This window comes from Lepidochelys kempii, chromosome 2 (genome assembly GCF_965140285.1).
Source record: "Lepidochelys kempii isolate rLepKem1 chromosome 2, rLepKem1.hap1, whole genome shotgun sequence".
Lineage (NCBI taxonomy): Eukaryota > Metazoa > Chordata > Testudines > Cheloniidae > Lepidochelys > Lepidochelys kempii.
The window spans coordinates 216,272,819-216,290,251 of NC_136381.1; the positions used below are offsets into that span (position 1 = coordinate 216,272,819).

The 17,433-nt window shown below is 41.0% G+C and overlaps 1 protein-coding gene across 1 annotated transcript in view; it reads left to right on the forward strand.

The window, feature by feature from the left end:
• The window catches only part of DGKB (diacylglycerol kinase beta), a 452,380-nt gene that overhangs the window by 421,981 nt on the left and 12,966 nt on the right, over positions 1–17,433 (forward strand). Inside the window, exon 23 of the mRNA XM_073333808.2 lies at positions 14,346–14,466. Within this exon, the coding sequence (XP_073189909.1) occupies positions 14,346–14,466 (121 nt within the window). The remainder of the gene's footprint in view (positions 1–14,345; positions 14,467–17,433) is intronic.

Below are 17,433 nucleotides of genomic sequence, written 5' to 3' on the forward strand. Positions count from 1 at the left end.
ACAGTGGCCAGTGCCAGGTGCCCCAAAGGGAATGAACAGAACAGGGAATCATCGAGTGATCTATTCCCCGTCGCTTATTCCCAGCTTCTGGCAAACAGAGGCTAGGGACACCATCCCTGCCATTTTGGCTAATAGCCATTGATGGACCTTTCCTCCATGAACTTATCTAGTTCTTTTTTGAGCCCTGTTATGGTCTTGGCCTTCACAACATCCTCTGGCAATCATTGAGATTTTTCCCACTGGAAGTTTTAAACTCATTAGAAATGATATTTTAGGTAAAAATTAAATGATAGGTTTAGCTCATTTTGAAATGTGGTAAAAGCAAACTTTCATAATTTCATCACAATTTTCCTCTGCAAAAATTGAACTATGGTTTCACAGGAAAATGTAAATGCCAATGAAAAAACTGATTTGATGACCATTTGTTGCATAAAAAATAAAAATAAATAAATAAATAAAAAGATGAATGATTCTTTCTATAGGGAGAGTCATTCATTTCATTATTTTTTTATTTTCTATGCAAAAAGTTTCATCTTCCCAACAGTGCAATAAACATTATACAAATGTTAGTAATGCTAATAGTCCTGTGAAAAAAGAGTTTGTTCTTCATCATCATTCTCAGAGTCAGTAATGGAAGGACTGCAACCTGCCTATAGCCATTACAGAGCCAGATGTAAAATATAAATACTCTAGTGGGTATTGGTGAACTAGGAACACAGGAGGTAATCTGATGCATGCAGATGCTGGCAGTCAAGATTACTCAAGCTGTGCTGAAATTTCCTTTGCACCTGGCACTGGAGGTATTAGCCATGCCAGTTCAGTCCCCCAACACAGATGTGCTTGTTGTACCACTTTGTATGTATAGCATTTAGGTTTCTGTTTAGCTTGGCATAGTACACATAAATACTGTAATCCAAAGACCACCCGTTTATTAGTGCACCTGCATCTTCCACTTTCTTTAATTCTTTTTAATGTATTGCAACCCTTTACGTTGCTGAGCCTAGTGCAGGCAAACAGGATCTAGGAACAAAAGGTAAAAATATTAATCTAACTTTACTGTGCATGGCTTACCATGTAAAGTAAATGGTATATTTTAAAAATTATCACAGTATACACTACTTTAGCAGCTGATATGCCCAACAGAATGTCCCATTGTGCTCTACCCAAAGCCTCAGGTCCTCATGTATTCTCAGAAGCACTAACAAATACATTTGCAATAAAAGGCAATATATATCCTATATATAGACTTAGGCCTACAATGTAGGCCTTGATACGGAGAGAAATAGAAAAGGAATGCAAACAAAAGCAAGCTAATAAAAAAGAACTGACTGTTGTCTTGTAAAATACAAATTCCTTCTGAAGACCCGCCTATATCACAATGCCTACAAGTAACTGTAATGGCATGATCATAGATTAATTTCAGTTGAGATATAAGATGTCTGATCTGACAGTTTAAAGGATCCTTTAAATTGGTGTAAATTACAGTTGTACTGGCTTTAGGGCATCTGTATATTGCCAAGGCAGTATAAAGCAGACTTAGTGTAAATGAAAATTAGGTCCAAAATGTGCAGACAATCTCAAATTACCCTACAACCTGACCATTATAGCTACTAGCAGATATCAGAGTTGAGGTGGGATTTGTATTTTATTCATTTGAAATATCCTTTATTTTCATGACCTTTCTTTGTACATATAACGCACATAAATAAAATGCATACATATTTGTAACATTAAAAAAGACCTGACCACCTATGGGTTTGTTGTTCCCTTTCCCCTACTCTCCATGTCTCTGTATGTTTCTCTGGAAATGCAAAGGGACCTTAAATTTGGTGTAAATGATATTATACAGAAAAATATATATATTTACTTTAAGGCCTGTTCACACCATCTAAGTGCTGTATTGTGTACTGAAGTCTTAATGTAAATAAGAATCAGGCCCTCAGTCTTTTGAGGGCCCTGTCTTGCATCAGCATCCACAGGTATGGACCCTTGTGCCCATGCCAAATCTCACTGAAGACAAAGTTGGTGGGAACCCACATGGGCATAGCAGTCAATGCCCATGGATACCCATGTAGGTTCAGGGCCTTAGAATGTGCATTCTTTGGGGCAAGGGCTGTGCCTTCATCTGTGTTTCTCCCATTGCTAGCAGCACTATGAACAAATAATATGTACTAAAATCTCATCTTCGCTAAACAAAACCAAACTTCACATTTGTGGAAGACCATCAATCAAACAAATCAAGTTTTGTTTGTAAAGTTTCCTTGGGTGTTTGGAATGAAATAGTTGTTTTTTGTATTTGGATTTGTTAGTAGTATCCAGAACCTGGGCATTGGAAAGAACTTTAAATGGCCTATCTGCTAAGCCAACTCCAGCTGATGGTGTTTCTTTTGGTCCTAGGGAAGGAGAAATCTGGAACCTTAACTTGATTGTGGTTATACAGAGAGATAGATATTTTTGTTGTTGGTATTTTTCTTTGGCCTATGTAAATACCTCTCTATAATAAGGTAGCTTTATGTCAATAATTAAAACTGTAAATATTGAATAGGTTATAAAGAAGTTCATTTTTCCTTTCTCTGTGAACCTTTTAAAGATGTTTCTTTAGCTCCTTGCCAAATGAAACACGTTTGGACAGATGTTTAGTATTCATTCCAAAGGCACTATCCCTTTGTTTCTAAATTCAGTGACAAAGAAAGGAGGTTCCTACACATATCCGAATTCTGGAAAATTAATATAATCATACTTCAAAGTACTCTAGTTTTCTCAAATTATGTTTATATCCGTCTCTGAGCCTCAGATTTGTTGCAGATGTCTCTGATAGTAATACGTTAGTGATCTCTTGCAAGGTATTCAGTTTAGAAATTAATGGGAATAGCAGCTATGTTGTAATAGGCCTAGACAACAAAAGAAACCCAAGGCACAACAGTAAATAATCGGTCTGGAACAAATTAGCAGTTAAATTCTGCTGCCACTTCCTAGACATGCTAGGTGGGAAGAATGTGTGGGAAATCTGTCTTTGTTGCTAGTCTACTCAGGGCTTGATTCTGAGAGGTACTGAGCTCCCTCACCTACCATTGAAGCCAGTGGGAAGTGAAGGTGCTCATCACCTTGCAAGATCTATCCCTTGTACAGGAGCTAGGCAGAAGAGTGTCCAGCATGCTCTGTTGAGTGTTAGGTAATAGATCAGACTTAACTTGCCTGGTGGCTCTTCTTGGGCACAAGAAGGCATGGACAGATTTTTTTCCCCCTTAAATATCTTAACATGGAATTTTCATACTGCTGGAAATGGCTAACAGTTCTGGATTTGGAAATATGTCATTCGCGGCTTGCTTCCAAAACTTTTTGAAATGCTAAGCGCATGTTATATGTGGCTTTCTCACCTGCAATGCAAGTGGATTTTCTATCAGGAAGTGCCTCAGGAATTGCTGAGGTTCAGAGCTCCAAACATCACAGAGTGCATGTGGAGCAGGGGGCACAAATAGGAATGTGTCTCACCAAAGAGCTATGCACCAGAGAGATGGGGATCCTGGTGCTGTGGGGTTCTGTGCTGTGCATCTGTTCCAATGAAATCAATGGGAGTTTTGCCATTGATTTCAGTAGGGCCAGAATTTCACCTCATGTGCAAAACTATAAAATCCCTCCTCTGAGAAGAAGATGCAGCAGTAACTACACTTGTACATTTTTTGGAAGGGAAACATTTTTCCCCTTCTTAGTATGTAGTAGTCTTAGAAATGTACAAATCAAAGCTGGATTACATTGATCAAACTTCTACTGTTCCATCAATGTTACTGTATCTGTCCTTTCTGGGCAGTGGCATTTTTATAGGCTAATCAAATATCCAATATTACTTGGAGCCATTTGAAGTGAATGCCAGAATTACATAGAAAGTAATCTGAGAATTAGATCTATTTTTGTTAGTTGAAATGATCTTGACTTGTTCATATTGTACCTGATGCCCAGTAAGTTGATAGCCCCAATACAAATGGAAGGATATCCGGTTTGAAGTTCTTAAATATCTGTTAAAAGTGGTGAGCAGTCCAAGCACATTAAAATTCCATGTTCCCCCTACAAGTGTTTGCTGCAGATGACCCCCACTGATCTTAAATATATTTCTGTATCTGTAACTGAATAGAGGTTTTCCATACAGCATGTTCTAATGGTATTCTGGCCTTTAGCCAACAAGGCACTGAATAAGGCTATTTTTAAAATACAGAAACTGGGAACAGCTGCAGCAATCAAATTTGATAAAAACAGAGAGGAACTTTGCTTTTTTTACAGTTTGTCCAAGTTTAGACTCCTTTCATAGAATGGCTTTTGTTCTGTTGGATGAAGGGGATACAAGAGTAACACAGAGAAATTCTTTTAAACAAATAACTTTTTAAAGTATACAGATTAAAATAATAGGGTGAGCTGGGGGTTTTGTTTGTTTTTGTTTTTTGCTGCACTGATATGTTCAATGCCGTTGTACCTCAAACTATTTAAACAATAAATCTCTAAAAAGAATACACTTTGTCTGCCAAGCTTTACCATGAAAGTCTTTTCCATAATGATCTCCTGAAGCAGAAGATGGCATCTCTTGTTTCAAAATATTAGAAATGTGAATGCTGGTATTTGTTCTGAATGTCCTATTTGCAGTGACTGAGGATGAGAGCGATTTAATTAGAATCCTGCATTTTTTCTCCTTTAATATTAATCAAGAACTTATCTAAGAAAAAAAAAGTTCACTTAAGAAAAAAATGTTATAAAGACCTTTTTGTGCACATTAAAATGATTCACAAAATATTTGATTATAAAGCTGTATTCTTCCTTCTTTCACCACCTAGTTCTTAGGAAATCTGTCACACTGCCTGATTGATAAGAGTCAGGAAGTGCTTATGTACAGAAAGTCCAATATACAATTGTAGGCTGATCTGCTACGTGATTTCATCTGAGGAATGAATCTCTGTGTTAAACTGATGCAAGACAAAAAGAAAAGGAGGACTTGTGGCACCTTAGAGACTAACCAATTTATTTGAGCATGAGCTTTCGTGAGCTACAGCTCACTTCATCGGATGCATCCGATGAAGTGAGCTGTAGCTCACGAAAGCTCATGCTCAAATAAATTGGTTAGTCTCTAAGGTGCCACAAGTCCTCCTTTTCTTTTTGCAAAGACAGACTAACACGGCTGTTACTCTGAAACCTGTCCTGATGCAAGACAAAAATATTGAGTGGAATTCTGGGCTCACTGAAGTAAATGGAAGTTTTGCCATTAACTTCAGTGGCACCAGGATTTCACTCATTACGTTCCTTTAAAGTACTGTATATACAAATTACATTAATTTTAAAATCCTATTCCAATAAAACTATTTTTAGGTCAACACCAGTTCAACATGGTAAGCCAAAAATATATTCTTTCTTTGCCTCTTCTCTTGGTTTCTCTAGGGGTCTTTGTATGCATGTGTGTGTGTAGAAACATTTCTAGACTAGCATGAGGCTCTCAAAAAGACTTTCTCTCTATATATGGTTGTATACTATTACACAAAATCTTGGGCAAAAAAATGGGTTTACGACCCATATCTTCATGAAATAAAAAGGACATCCCCGGGACTGGATACCGTAGAATGTGCACCTGAGTCTTTGTGTGTATTAAAGACATTCATAGTAATTCACAGGATAGCCAGAACTGTGTCAAATTCTGCAGATATGCATGTTGTATAACTTTACTGTCATGAGTAGTCCCATGACGTCAATATTGAGAGGAATATTATCAATATTGTCTTGTTAAGGCACTGGATTAGAATTCTGGAGAACTGGATTCAATTCCTGGCTGTGACCTTGGTCAAGTCATTTAGGCCCTGATCCTGAATGTGCTTAACTTTGTGCAGGGTAAATAACCTTGTGGACTGTGGTGGGACAACTCATGGTTTGTAAATTTAAGTATATATATATATATATATATATATATATATACATCTTTTGCAGGATCAGGTCCTTGATCCGTTTGTGTGTCAGTTGTCCTTTTATAAAATCGGAGTAATAATATTTCCTTTTCCCAACTCTTTGTCTATCTTGTCTGTTTAGATTATGAACTCCTGGAGGCATGGGCTGTCTCTCTGTACAAGCACTAGAATAACTAGGCTCTCATCTAAATAATTATAAATGCTGTGGTATGTCTGTCTACTAGCTGCTGTTGGCTTCTTTTTTAAAATCAGAAAGCACATCTTACAATGATTTTGGTGATTTATTTTAACATACACCAAGTAATCCAGTAACTGATCATCTTAAATCATACATACTCTGTGACATCAAACATATCTTTAGCACTTTATACAACATATCTTTAGCATTTTCTTCTCTCTGTATATGAAAGTGTCCTCACATTCCTGCGCAATGGAAAATTGTACTTTTGATACATGCACTGTTCTGAGCAGATACTAGAGACTCATGTCATGTGGAGCATTGAACTCAGCAGGTTTTCAAGGATCTCTGGCAAGTCACCAGTTTTCAACTTCTTATTCTATATTTTAACTTTGGAGCCAAAAAATATGCAGCATGATGATTACTAGGATTTAATTAAATTTAGTCAGCCCTGTAGTCCCTTCTTTCCAAAGACAAACTGCCGCCAGAGACCGATTTACCACTGACCAACAATGTTTTTATGCAAATCTGCCTGAGTAAGTGCAGTAACCCCAAATATAATAGTGTCTTTCAATCTCTTTCCAGGACTGCAATATTTATATATTATGAAGATAAATTGGACATCAAAAACAGTTCCATTACAGAGGGAAAGTTCTCTATGTAAATCACTTTTTCTAATCACACTGTATACCTCCCCACCCCCTCTCCCAGTTTGCTTTCTTTGCTTTAAATGCATAGATGAATTCCAAATGTATTATTCTATTGTACATTCACTTTGAATATTGAAATATTGAGTTAAGGGACAATATAAACTTCTTGTTAAATAGCGTTAAGGTCTTCAGGAATGTATCTTCTGGGGCTGAGAAGTACCATAAAGGGCTCATATTCACATATGTCATTTTGTCTATCACCAGAGCAGATTTTGATTTGGGCTTCTTTCCCCTCTCCCCCTTTCCCAACCTGATCATAAGAAGTGGGCTGGCAATCTCCCTAGTGACTTTATCCCCCCCAATCAGGAATGAGTGCCAGGGGTCAGAAGTCCCTGTGTATGCTATTCAGAATCTGCTGACATCAGCACTCCATCGTGAGAGCTGGCTTTGTTTCCTGGTGGTACTAATATGAGGAGACACGTGAAGTAGTTTGGTTTATGGAAGAGGGCAGGAGAGGCATGGTGCTATGAAAACATTCCCACACAGACTACTGGCTCATTGATATAGAAAACAAGTGGGAACCTTCAGTTCTTCCACAAAGCTTAAAATAGAACAAACTGACTCAAGAACCCAAAGGCAACAGTTAAAAAACACTCTTCTCACACACTGATGCTGAAGTACTCTCTAGGCCACATTTGCTATAAGAGTTCAGCTCCCATTTAAGCACCTAAATGAAGCGGCCAGAACTGCAAAAGTCCTCAGTGCCTGGCAGTTCTCAATCTCAATGGGAGGTTTTGGGTGCTGAGCTCTTTTGAAAATCTGATCTTCAACCTCTTAGCATTGATTAAAGCCTGCTCTACTGAATGAAGGATGCATCTAGAGTGCAAAAAATGTTGCGTTAATATATTTGGCATTTCTGATTGTCATTTTTGCAGTTACAAAATACATATAATGCAGCAGCAATACAATATACCTGAAAATATTTGTTGTATTATTTATTTGAGTGCTATCAGCGTGCATGCAGCAGTACATAACTTAAAGGTTAATGTGGCCACTGTCCCAAAAAGATTACACTCTAAATTAGTTTAACATTACAGTTCAGACACATCATGTAGCAAAGAGCCACATTATAATCTAGTCTCAAAATGATGGAGGGTTTTTTTGTTTGATTGTTAAAGAGCAAACATTTATTTCTTTGGAGTAACATTCAGAATCTTTGCAGAAGTAGAAGCATGCAGCATTTTAAGACCTCAGAATGTGTCTCTTTAAAGGGAATGTATGCCCAGTGTTGGCCTTGTTGTTGTGGCTACCACCTTTGCTTTGACAAAACATGACTTTAGTGGTCATGCATTGTCGGCAAGTCAATATGTGACATGCTTTTCACTTCCCTTTGAGGCCCCATAAATGCCATGAAATGGTTCGACCACCTCACTTAAGCAATTTCCATAGTGGTTCTTTTCATGGATGGTGTTCTAATGACAATATCAATATTTTTATATATCAAACCAAAAGTTTATCAATTAGTGTAATCCATTCATTGACATTTGGACCTTTTGTCCTCAAGGGGAGTATCACATATCCATGTGACATCCTTCAGACCTGGGGCCAAAACTTTCACTCCCTTTTCGGTTCTTTTTCAAGCTAAGCCATCATCAAAGTCAGTTTACATGAAATATATTGAAATGCATGTAACCATACAGCTCCCTACTGGTCAAATGTATGAGGCAGGGTCAAGAGCATAAATTAAGCATTCCAAAACCAACTATGTTATGTTCACTAAGCTGGCTTTAGCTCCGATTTTTCTGAAGGTAGACTATGACTGACTTAAGCTTACTGTTAAAACTTCTCATGTTTGCCCTAAGCTCACATGACTTGTCAATGTGCCATAACAAATGTGAGGGTTCTGAAGAGGCCCCACTTTTTGTAGGGTAGAAGTGTATTGTGGGATTCTAACGTACTGTATACGCATTTGAATTGTTCTCATCTCTTCAAATGTTTAACATACCACAGTGTTTGGTATGTGGCTCAAAGTGGCTCAAAGGGCAGGAATTGGCCTTTAGTTACCTGCTGTTAGCTGGCACTAAGTTTACAGCAACTGAAAAGTGACACATCAAATTTAAGTCACTGAAAATCACTATACTGAATCCTTGCATATGTTTCATGAGCTGTCAGTAATACAAATCTGTTCTTAATTATTCTTCCATTTAATTTTTTTTTCTGCGTGGATGAGAATTTGATGTTTGCTTTGGCCAGAAATGTTTTAACAATTTAATAGTCTATAAAATTCTGTATCCTTTTACAATCGAAGAAGTTTGGCAAATGAGTAAGACTTTTCTTTTTTAAAACTGTGTGGAAATTGAGAAAAATATAATATGTTTAAGCTTAGAGTTCAAGTTGAAAATATGTATGAGTAACTTCAGGGAAAATGAACGAGAAGTACTTGTGGCACCTTAGAGCCTAACAAATTTATTTGGGCATAAGCTTTCCTGGGCTAAAACCCACTTCATCAGATGCATGCAGTGGAAAATACAGTAGGAAGATAGATATATATACAGAGAACATGAAAAAATAGGGGTTGTCATACCAACTCTAACAAGACTAATCGATTAAGGTGGGCTATTATCAGCAGGAGAAAAAAACTTTTGTAGTGATAATCAGGCTGGCCCATTTCAAACTGTTGACAAAAAAGTGTGAGTAACAGTAGGGGAAAAATTAGCTTGGAAAAATAGTTTTTAGTTTGTGTAATGACTCATCCACTCCCAGTCTTTATTCAAGCCTAATTTAATGGTGTCCAGTTTGCAAATTAATTCCAGCTCTGCAGTTTCTTGTTGGAGTCTGTTTTTGAAGCTTTTTTGTTGAAGAATTGCTACTTTTAGGTGTGTAATTGAATGTCCAGGGAGATTGAAGTGTTCTCCGACTGGTTTTTGAATGTTATAATTCTTGACATCTGATTTGTGTCCATTTATTCTTTTGCACGGAGACTGTCCGGTTTGGCCAATTTACATAGGGTGACCAGATGTGCTGATATTATCGGACAGTCTCAATTTTAAGACATTTGTCCCGTGTCCCAACCACACATCGGTCAGGACGCCCTTTGTCCCTATATCGGGGACTGCTCACCATGAGTCATCGCGCTCACCAAAGTCCCAGGGCTGGCAGCGCTCCCTTGGGCAGCTCCCAATGCCCACCCGCCAGCAGGAGCCTGCAGTGTGGGCGGCACAGAGGCACAGGGGGTCTCTGTGTGCTGCACTGGCTCCCTTCTGCCCAATCAGAGCTGCGGGGGCAGGGCTCACAGGCACCGGCAGCGGGCAGAGAGCCCTCCGCCACCCCCCCGCCCCCCGACCCGACCCTAGGAGCCAGAGGGACCTGCCAGATGCTTCCCGGGAGCCGCCCCAGGTAAACACCGCCAGAACTCCCCACCTTACCCGCCAGCAGGTCCCTCTGGCTCTTTGGGTCTCGGGGGGGGCGGGGGCAGGGGGCTCTCTGTGCACTGCTGGTGCCTGCAAGCCCCACTCTGCGGCTCCAGCAGCTCCCATTGACGCTTTTCCCAGCCAATGGAAGCCACGGAGGTCGCGCTTGTGGCAGGCACAGCACGTGGGGAGTCTGGAGACCCCCCCTCACTGCTCTGACCCTAGGAGCCAGAGAGCTCCCAGCAGGGCTGGTGAGTGCGGCCAGGGAAGGGGGCAGGGTGTGATGGAGTAAGTGTCTGGGAGATGTGTGTGGGGTGCTGGGCTGTGAGGGTGTGGAGGGCACTGGGCAGTGGGGGAGGTTTGTGTGTTTTGGGGTGCTAGGCAGTTGGGGCCTGTTGCGGGGTGCTGGGCAGTGGGGGAGATCTGTATGTGTCAGGGCACTGGGCAGTGGGGGTCTGTGTGGGGCATAGTTTAGTTGTGGTGATGGGGCTGTGGGGAAGGGCATTGGGAGGGAGGGAGGGAGGAGAAATCTGTGTGTATTGGGAAACTAGTGAGTGGAGGGTTCTGTATGGGGTGCTGGGCAGCTATGGTGGGGCTGTGGGTGGGGGGGGGCGCTGGGGAGGGGTGGTGGTGTGCACCACACTGTGCATTTGTGGTGGAAATGTGGGTGGGGGGGCCCTCTGGGCATAGTGGGTTCAGGGGATGCAGGGCATAGTGGATCCAGGGGGTGCTGGGCAGGGGAGATGTGTGGCACAGCATGGGACCACCCCCAACAGGATGGGGCATGCTGGTAGCACAGGGCCAGGCAGACCAGTGTACCCCATTGCCCCTGGCCAGCCCCGCCCTTCCCACTGCTCACCTCCTCAATTGAAGGCGGGAGGAGGGGGTGCAGGGGTAGGTCCCGGCAGTGCTTACCTGGGGCGGCTCCTGGGAAGCAGCCGGCAGGTCCCTGAGGTGAGTGTCGCTGGGCTGAGCCAGCAGTGGGCTCCCCGCAACAAAGTCTGTGCAGACTGGTCCACCTAGCTCATGGCAGAGCCGAGGAAAGGAGGCATCTGCCTCTGCATGTGCTGATTTCCCCCAGGGCAGGCCGGGGCTGCGCACTGCTAAGCTGCTGCCCAGTTCACTTACCCACATTGGCAAGCAGGGATTGCACCTGGCGGCGGACATCTGCACGATGTACAATCGGGACGCCATTTGTCCTGAAATTCAGGTAACATTTTAAATTTAAAGGAGGACTTGTGGCACCTTAGAGACTAACCAATTTATTAGAGCATAAGCTTTCGTGAGCTACAGATGTGGAAGCATCTGAGGAAGTGAGCTGTAGCTCACGAAAGCTTATGCTCTAATAAATTGGTTAGTCTCTAAGGTGCCACAAGTCCTCCTTTTCTTTTTGCGAATACAGACTAACACGGCTGTTACTCTGAAACCTGTCATTTTAAATTTAGTGGTCAAATAGAAAATTAGTCGATTGGGAATGTCCCATTAAACCTGATTGTGATCTGTTATCTACTGGCAATTTTGGTTTTTCAGGTTGTTTTCAGGTGTAACGCTGAAGCTGGGGCTAAAGGCAGGATGGTGGGCCTCCCCTCTGTGACTGCAGCTGGGGCTAGAGCCAGGGCTAGATCTGGGATGGTTCGCTCCCCTGCCCTGCAATTGGGTCTGACTTTGCAACCAGGATCCTGCGCCCCTGTCCTGAGACTTCAGCCAGGGGCTGGGGCTGGAGCTGGAGCCCTGTGCCTCTGAATTCTGCTGGGAGCTGGAGCTGGGGCCAAGAGTCCTTGAGTCCTTGCCCCATGGCTTGTGGTGTGGGCTGCAGCAGGGGCCGTACACCCCTCTTGCAGCTTCCTAGGGCTGTGCATCCCCTCTCATGGCTCCAGTCGGGGCTGTGCACCTGTGGCTCTCCTCCTTCCTCTCCCTCCCCGCCCCCCCACTTGCCCAAGGTGTCCTGATATTTCACTCTTGCAATCTGGTCACCCTAAATGTACATGGCATAGGGGCATTGCTGGCACATGATAGCATATATCACATTGGTAGATGTGCAGGTGAACGAGCTCCCGATGGTGTGGCTGATGTGATTAGGTCCTATGATGGTGTCCCTTGAACAGATAATGTGGACAGAGTTGGCAACGGGCTTTGTTGCAAGGATAGGTTCCTGGGTTAGTGTTTTTGTTGTGTGGTGTGTGGTTGCTGGTGAGTATTTGCTTCAGGTTGGGGGACTGTCTGTAAGCAAGGACTGGCCTGTCTCCCAAGATCTGTGAGAGTGAGGGATCATCCTTCAGGATAGGTTGTAGATCCTTGATGATGCACTGGAGAGGTTTTAGTTGGGGGCTGAAGGTGATGGCTAGTGGCGTTCTGTTACTTCCTTTGTTGGGCCTGTCCTGTAGTAGGTGACTTCTGGGTATTCTTCTGGCTCCATCAATCTGTTTCTTCACTTCAGCAGGTAGGTATTGTAGTTTTAAGAATGCTTGATAGAGATTTTGTAGGTGTTTAAGAATGTTGTCCTTTTAACACATCAATTGTATTTCTTACTCTCTATCAAAGTTATGTGTACACTTTTTTTAAAGAATGGAAAATACTGAAATACAGAGTTAGGAGCTGTCAAAGAACTTACATTCTTGTCCATTTTCCCTCCTAATGTCCTCCCTCCCCCCATAAAGGTCGGGAACTTTATTCATTTTTGTTTAGTTTCCATAGTATGATACTGACTTCTCTCTCTCATTTTAGCATTGAGAAAAAGAAAATAGCAAGGAAATAAAGAAAGGGAGGAAAATAAGAATGAGCGTGGTGGACAGAAGCAAATTCTCTGGGTGTTAACAGAATAGTTAGGACCACACCCCAACTATACTCCAACTCTTTATTCAATTTCTTCTTTAATACATAGATTTCAGTTAACTACTTTGATCCAAAGGCGCAATGAAATCAACAGAAAACTCCCTTTGACAGTTTCGCTCAACCCCATAGTTAAAAATAGCATGAAATTCCACCTACAGTGAAGGTTGAGCTACACATGTCAATATTTTCTCCTTTCTTTTGTCAATGTCATGATTCTTGCACCTGAGGTTTTAGCATTCCTCTCTCTAGTTCATTGGCTAGCAAATCTCTGAGAAACAAGGATATTAACAGCCACTTTATAAAGCAAGGGACATTTAAGCATAATCTACAGCTGAAAGAAAATGTTTCTGTTCCTTGTCCATCTGTTCTTGGCAGCATACATTTCACTAGAACTTGTAAAATGGTTCACACAAAAACAAGCCTAGTGGGTTCCAGAGAGGATTTAACTCACTTTGGTTGCCCCTCAAACTAGTCTGATGTATTAATGGTTAGAGACTCTTTTTGTCTTGTAAACTGAAGACTCTGAATTTATATTATACTTGTTCCTTGAGATCAAGGCAACTAGTATTTATTTAACTTTTAACTTTTCTTTTTGAATAATACTGTTTTAAATGATATTTTACAGTTTTATTACACAATATTTTGGCACTGAACTACATGAGAAGAAAAATATTTACATTGTAAACAAGTGATCAAAATAGGAAATGCCAGATTAATGCCCATACTTTAATTATATCCCCTTGAGCATTCAACCTGTGCAATGAATGAGGCAAAAGTCCTGTGGAAAAAAATAGTGTATGATCATGTAAATAAAGTCTGTATCAAAGTGCATAAGCACAAAGAGGCCAAATTAAAGTTGCCTAGACCACTTAATGGAAGATTATGGGACAAATAAAAGGCACTTTTCTAGCCCAAGGGCTTTCCCTTCTTAAATTTCAAAGACCTGCTACAAACAATGGAGGTATAGAGCTTCTCAAAAAAAAAGGTTGAAGGAGTCTTTTATGATGTTAAGCAATCTAAATATAGAGGTTGCTACCAGACCTGTGTATGCTTATTATTAGACTTTAGAGACATTTTTGTCATGATGTTTTGGAATGAGATGACAGTGAGTCCAGGTATAGTAATCCTGAAAGTTGACAACTGTTAGTCAGTTTAGAAAATAATGTTGCCATTACTTCTCTGCCAGTAATGTTCCTACTACCTTTTATCTTTTCTTATGCTAGTAGTTCCTATTGCTGTCATTTTTACTAGTCAGTCCTAGCTCTTACACCATTTCAGAATTAATTTCTAGTTGAAGAGTTGATGTCTTCCTAAAGGGAAGTGTGTTGAATTGTTTCAGATCTGAGTGATCAGCTGATGGAAGTGGTTGGTCTGGAGGGAGCCATGGAGATGGGTCAGATATACACAGGATTGAAAAGTGCTGGCAGGCGGCTTGCACAGTGCTCGTCTGTTGTCATCAGGTAAACACTTTATTGTACCTTCTAGTTATAAAATTTTGTATTGCTACATATTGAATAAAAATCAGATATTAAATGCACATGAAAATTTGCTGAATTTGTAGGTATTTACTGAATTCATGTATTTAAGTGTTTTTCTTTCATTAAAATACATGATAGGGTGAATAGGAAAATTCTTAACTTCAGTCTTCTCGCCTTATAGTCATCTCTCACCTCATTGTGAGAAGAGGTTTTGTCTAGTGGTGAGAGAAGAGAACTGAGAGTTGATACCCCTGGGTTTTATTATTCACTGACTCTGAGTGACCTTGGACAAGTCATTTACATTTCTTTGACACATTTCAATCTCTTCATAAGATGGGTATCCTAATATATTCTTCACCCGGGAGTTATAAATTGCCGTTAGTATTTGTAAAGCACTTTAAGATTCTCAGGAGCAAAAAAACCCACACGTTATTGTTATACTGTCTGTTGAGCACTGACAAGTCACCATGAACAAATGCATTGGTATGAGTTAGCCATGAAACAGGAGAACTGGCTAATTTGATTGGGCTGTATTATTTGGACAACATTGTCAAATTCCTAGGAGTGAGTAGAAAAGAATAGCACAAGCATGTAGGGACAAAATCAGAACGGCTAAGGCACAAAATGAATTACAACTAGCCAGGGACATAGAAGACAGTAAGAAGAGGTTCTATAAATACGTTAGGAACAAGAGAAAGACAAAGGAAAGTGTAGGCCCTCTCCTTAGTGGGGAAAGTGAGCTAATAATGGATTACATCAAGAAGGCTAAGGGGTTTAATGTCTATCTTGCTTCACTCTTCACAGAAAAGGTAAATTGTGACCAGATATTCAACACAATTAATATTAACAAGAAGGGGCAAGGAATGAAGGCCAAAATAAGGAGAGAACAGATTAAAGAATATTTAAATAAGTAAGGTGCATTCAAGTTGGCATGGCCTGACAAAATTCACCCAAGGGTACATAAGGAACTAGATATTAGCAATTATCTGGGAGAACTTATAGAGGACGGGTGAGGTCCCAGAAGACTGTAGAAGGACAAACATAGTACTTATCTTTAAAAGGGGGTACAAAAGGACTCGAGGAACTATAGACTAGTCAACCTAACTTCAATACCTGGAAAGATAAATGTGGCAAATTATTAAACAATCAATTTGTAAGCACCTAAGGGATAATGGAGTCATAAGTAATAGCCACCATAAGCCAACCTAATTTCCTTCTTTGACAGCATTTCTGGCCTATTGGATAGGGGGAAGCTGTAGAGATGGTGTACCTTGATTCTAGTAAGGAATTTGGCATAGTCCCACATGGCATTCTTGTAACCAAACTAGGGAAATGCGGTCTAGATGAAATTACTATAAGATGGATGAAAAACTGGTAGAAAGAACAAACTCAAAGAGTAGTTATTAATAGTTTGCTGTCAAACTGGGGGCATGTATTTAGTGGGATCCTGCAGGGTTCTGTCCTGGATCTGGTACTATTCAATATTTTCATTAATGACTTGAATAATGGAGTAGAGAGTCCACTTATAATGTTTGCAGATGACTCCAAGCTGGGAGGGGTTGCTAGCACTGTGGAGGACAGGATTGGAATTCAAAACAACCTTGATAGATTGGAGAATTGATCTGAAATAAACAGGATGAAATTCAATAAAGATGTGCAACAGAAGTTGGTCCAATAAAAGATATTACTTCACCCATCTTGTCACTCTAATGTATAAAGTACTACACTTTGGAAAATCAGATACACAACTACAAAATGGGGACTAACTGACTAGGAAGTAGTACTTCATAAAAAAATCTGGGAGTTATCGTCAGTCACAAATTGAATATTATCAGGCACCTCCTCAGTCTTCTTTTCCCACCTAGATCAGGTTTGGCCCAGGTCAGCTGTGTAGATGATCTGCCTGAAGCTGGAACCTGAGCTCTGGGATCCCATGATTGGGGGTTGGGGGGCAGCAAGGTGGAGCTGCAAAAGGCGTGTATTATATGTAAGGTTATGGCTACACGACAGTTAAAGGCCACCAGGTGTCCCAGGTCAGCTGATTTGGGCTTGCCAGGCTCGGGCTGCAGGCCTTTAAAATGACAGTGTAGATGTTCAGGCTCAGGCTGGAGCCTGGGACCTTTCTCCTCAACCCCGCTCCACAGGATCCCAGAGCTCAGGCTCCAGCCTGAGGCAAATCATCTACACTGCAATTTTACAATCCTGGGCCACCCAGGGGTGTTTAATTGCTGGGTAGACATACCCTAAGATATGGGTAATTGTCCCACTTTACTTGGCACTGGTGAGCCTCAGCTGGAACACTGCATCCAGTTCTAGACACCACACTTTAAGAAAGATGTGGACAAATTGGTGAGAGTCCAGAGAACAACCAAAATGATAGAAGGTTAAGAAAACCTGATCTAGGAGGAAAGGTTAAAAGAACTGGGCATGTTTAGTGATGGGAAAAGAAGCCTGAGGAGAGACCTGATAATATTCTTCAAATATGTTAAGGGCAGTTACAAAGAAGATGGTGATCAATTGTTCTCCATGTCTCCTAACATAGGAAAATAAGTAATTGTCTTAATCTTCCACGCAGCAGGTTTAAATTAGGTATTAGGAAATACTTTCTAACTATAAGCTCTAGAATTGGCTTCTAGGGAGGTTATGGAGTGCCCACCATTGAGGGTTTTTACGAACAGGTTAGACAAACACTTGTCAGGAATGGTATAGGTTTACCTGGTCCTGCCTTTGTACAAGGTGCTGGGCTGGATGACCTCTCGAGGTCCCTTCCAGCCCTATATTTTTATGATTCTATGACTTACTGAGCTAAAAGTGAACACAGTTTTCATTAAAAAGAAAAGGAGGACTTGTGGCACCTTAGAGACTAACCAATTTATTAGAGCATAAGCTTTCGTGAGCTACAGCTCACTTCTTCAGATGCATATCGTGGAAACTGCAGCAGGCTTTATA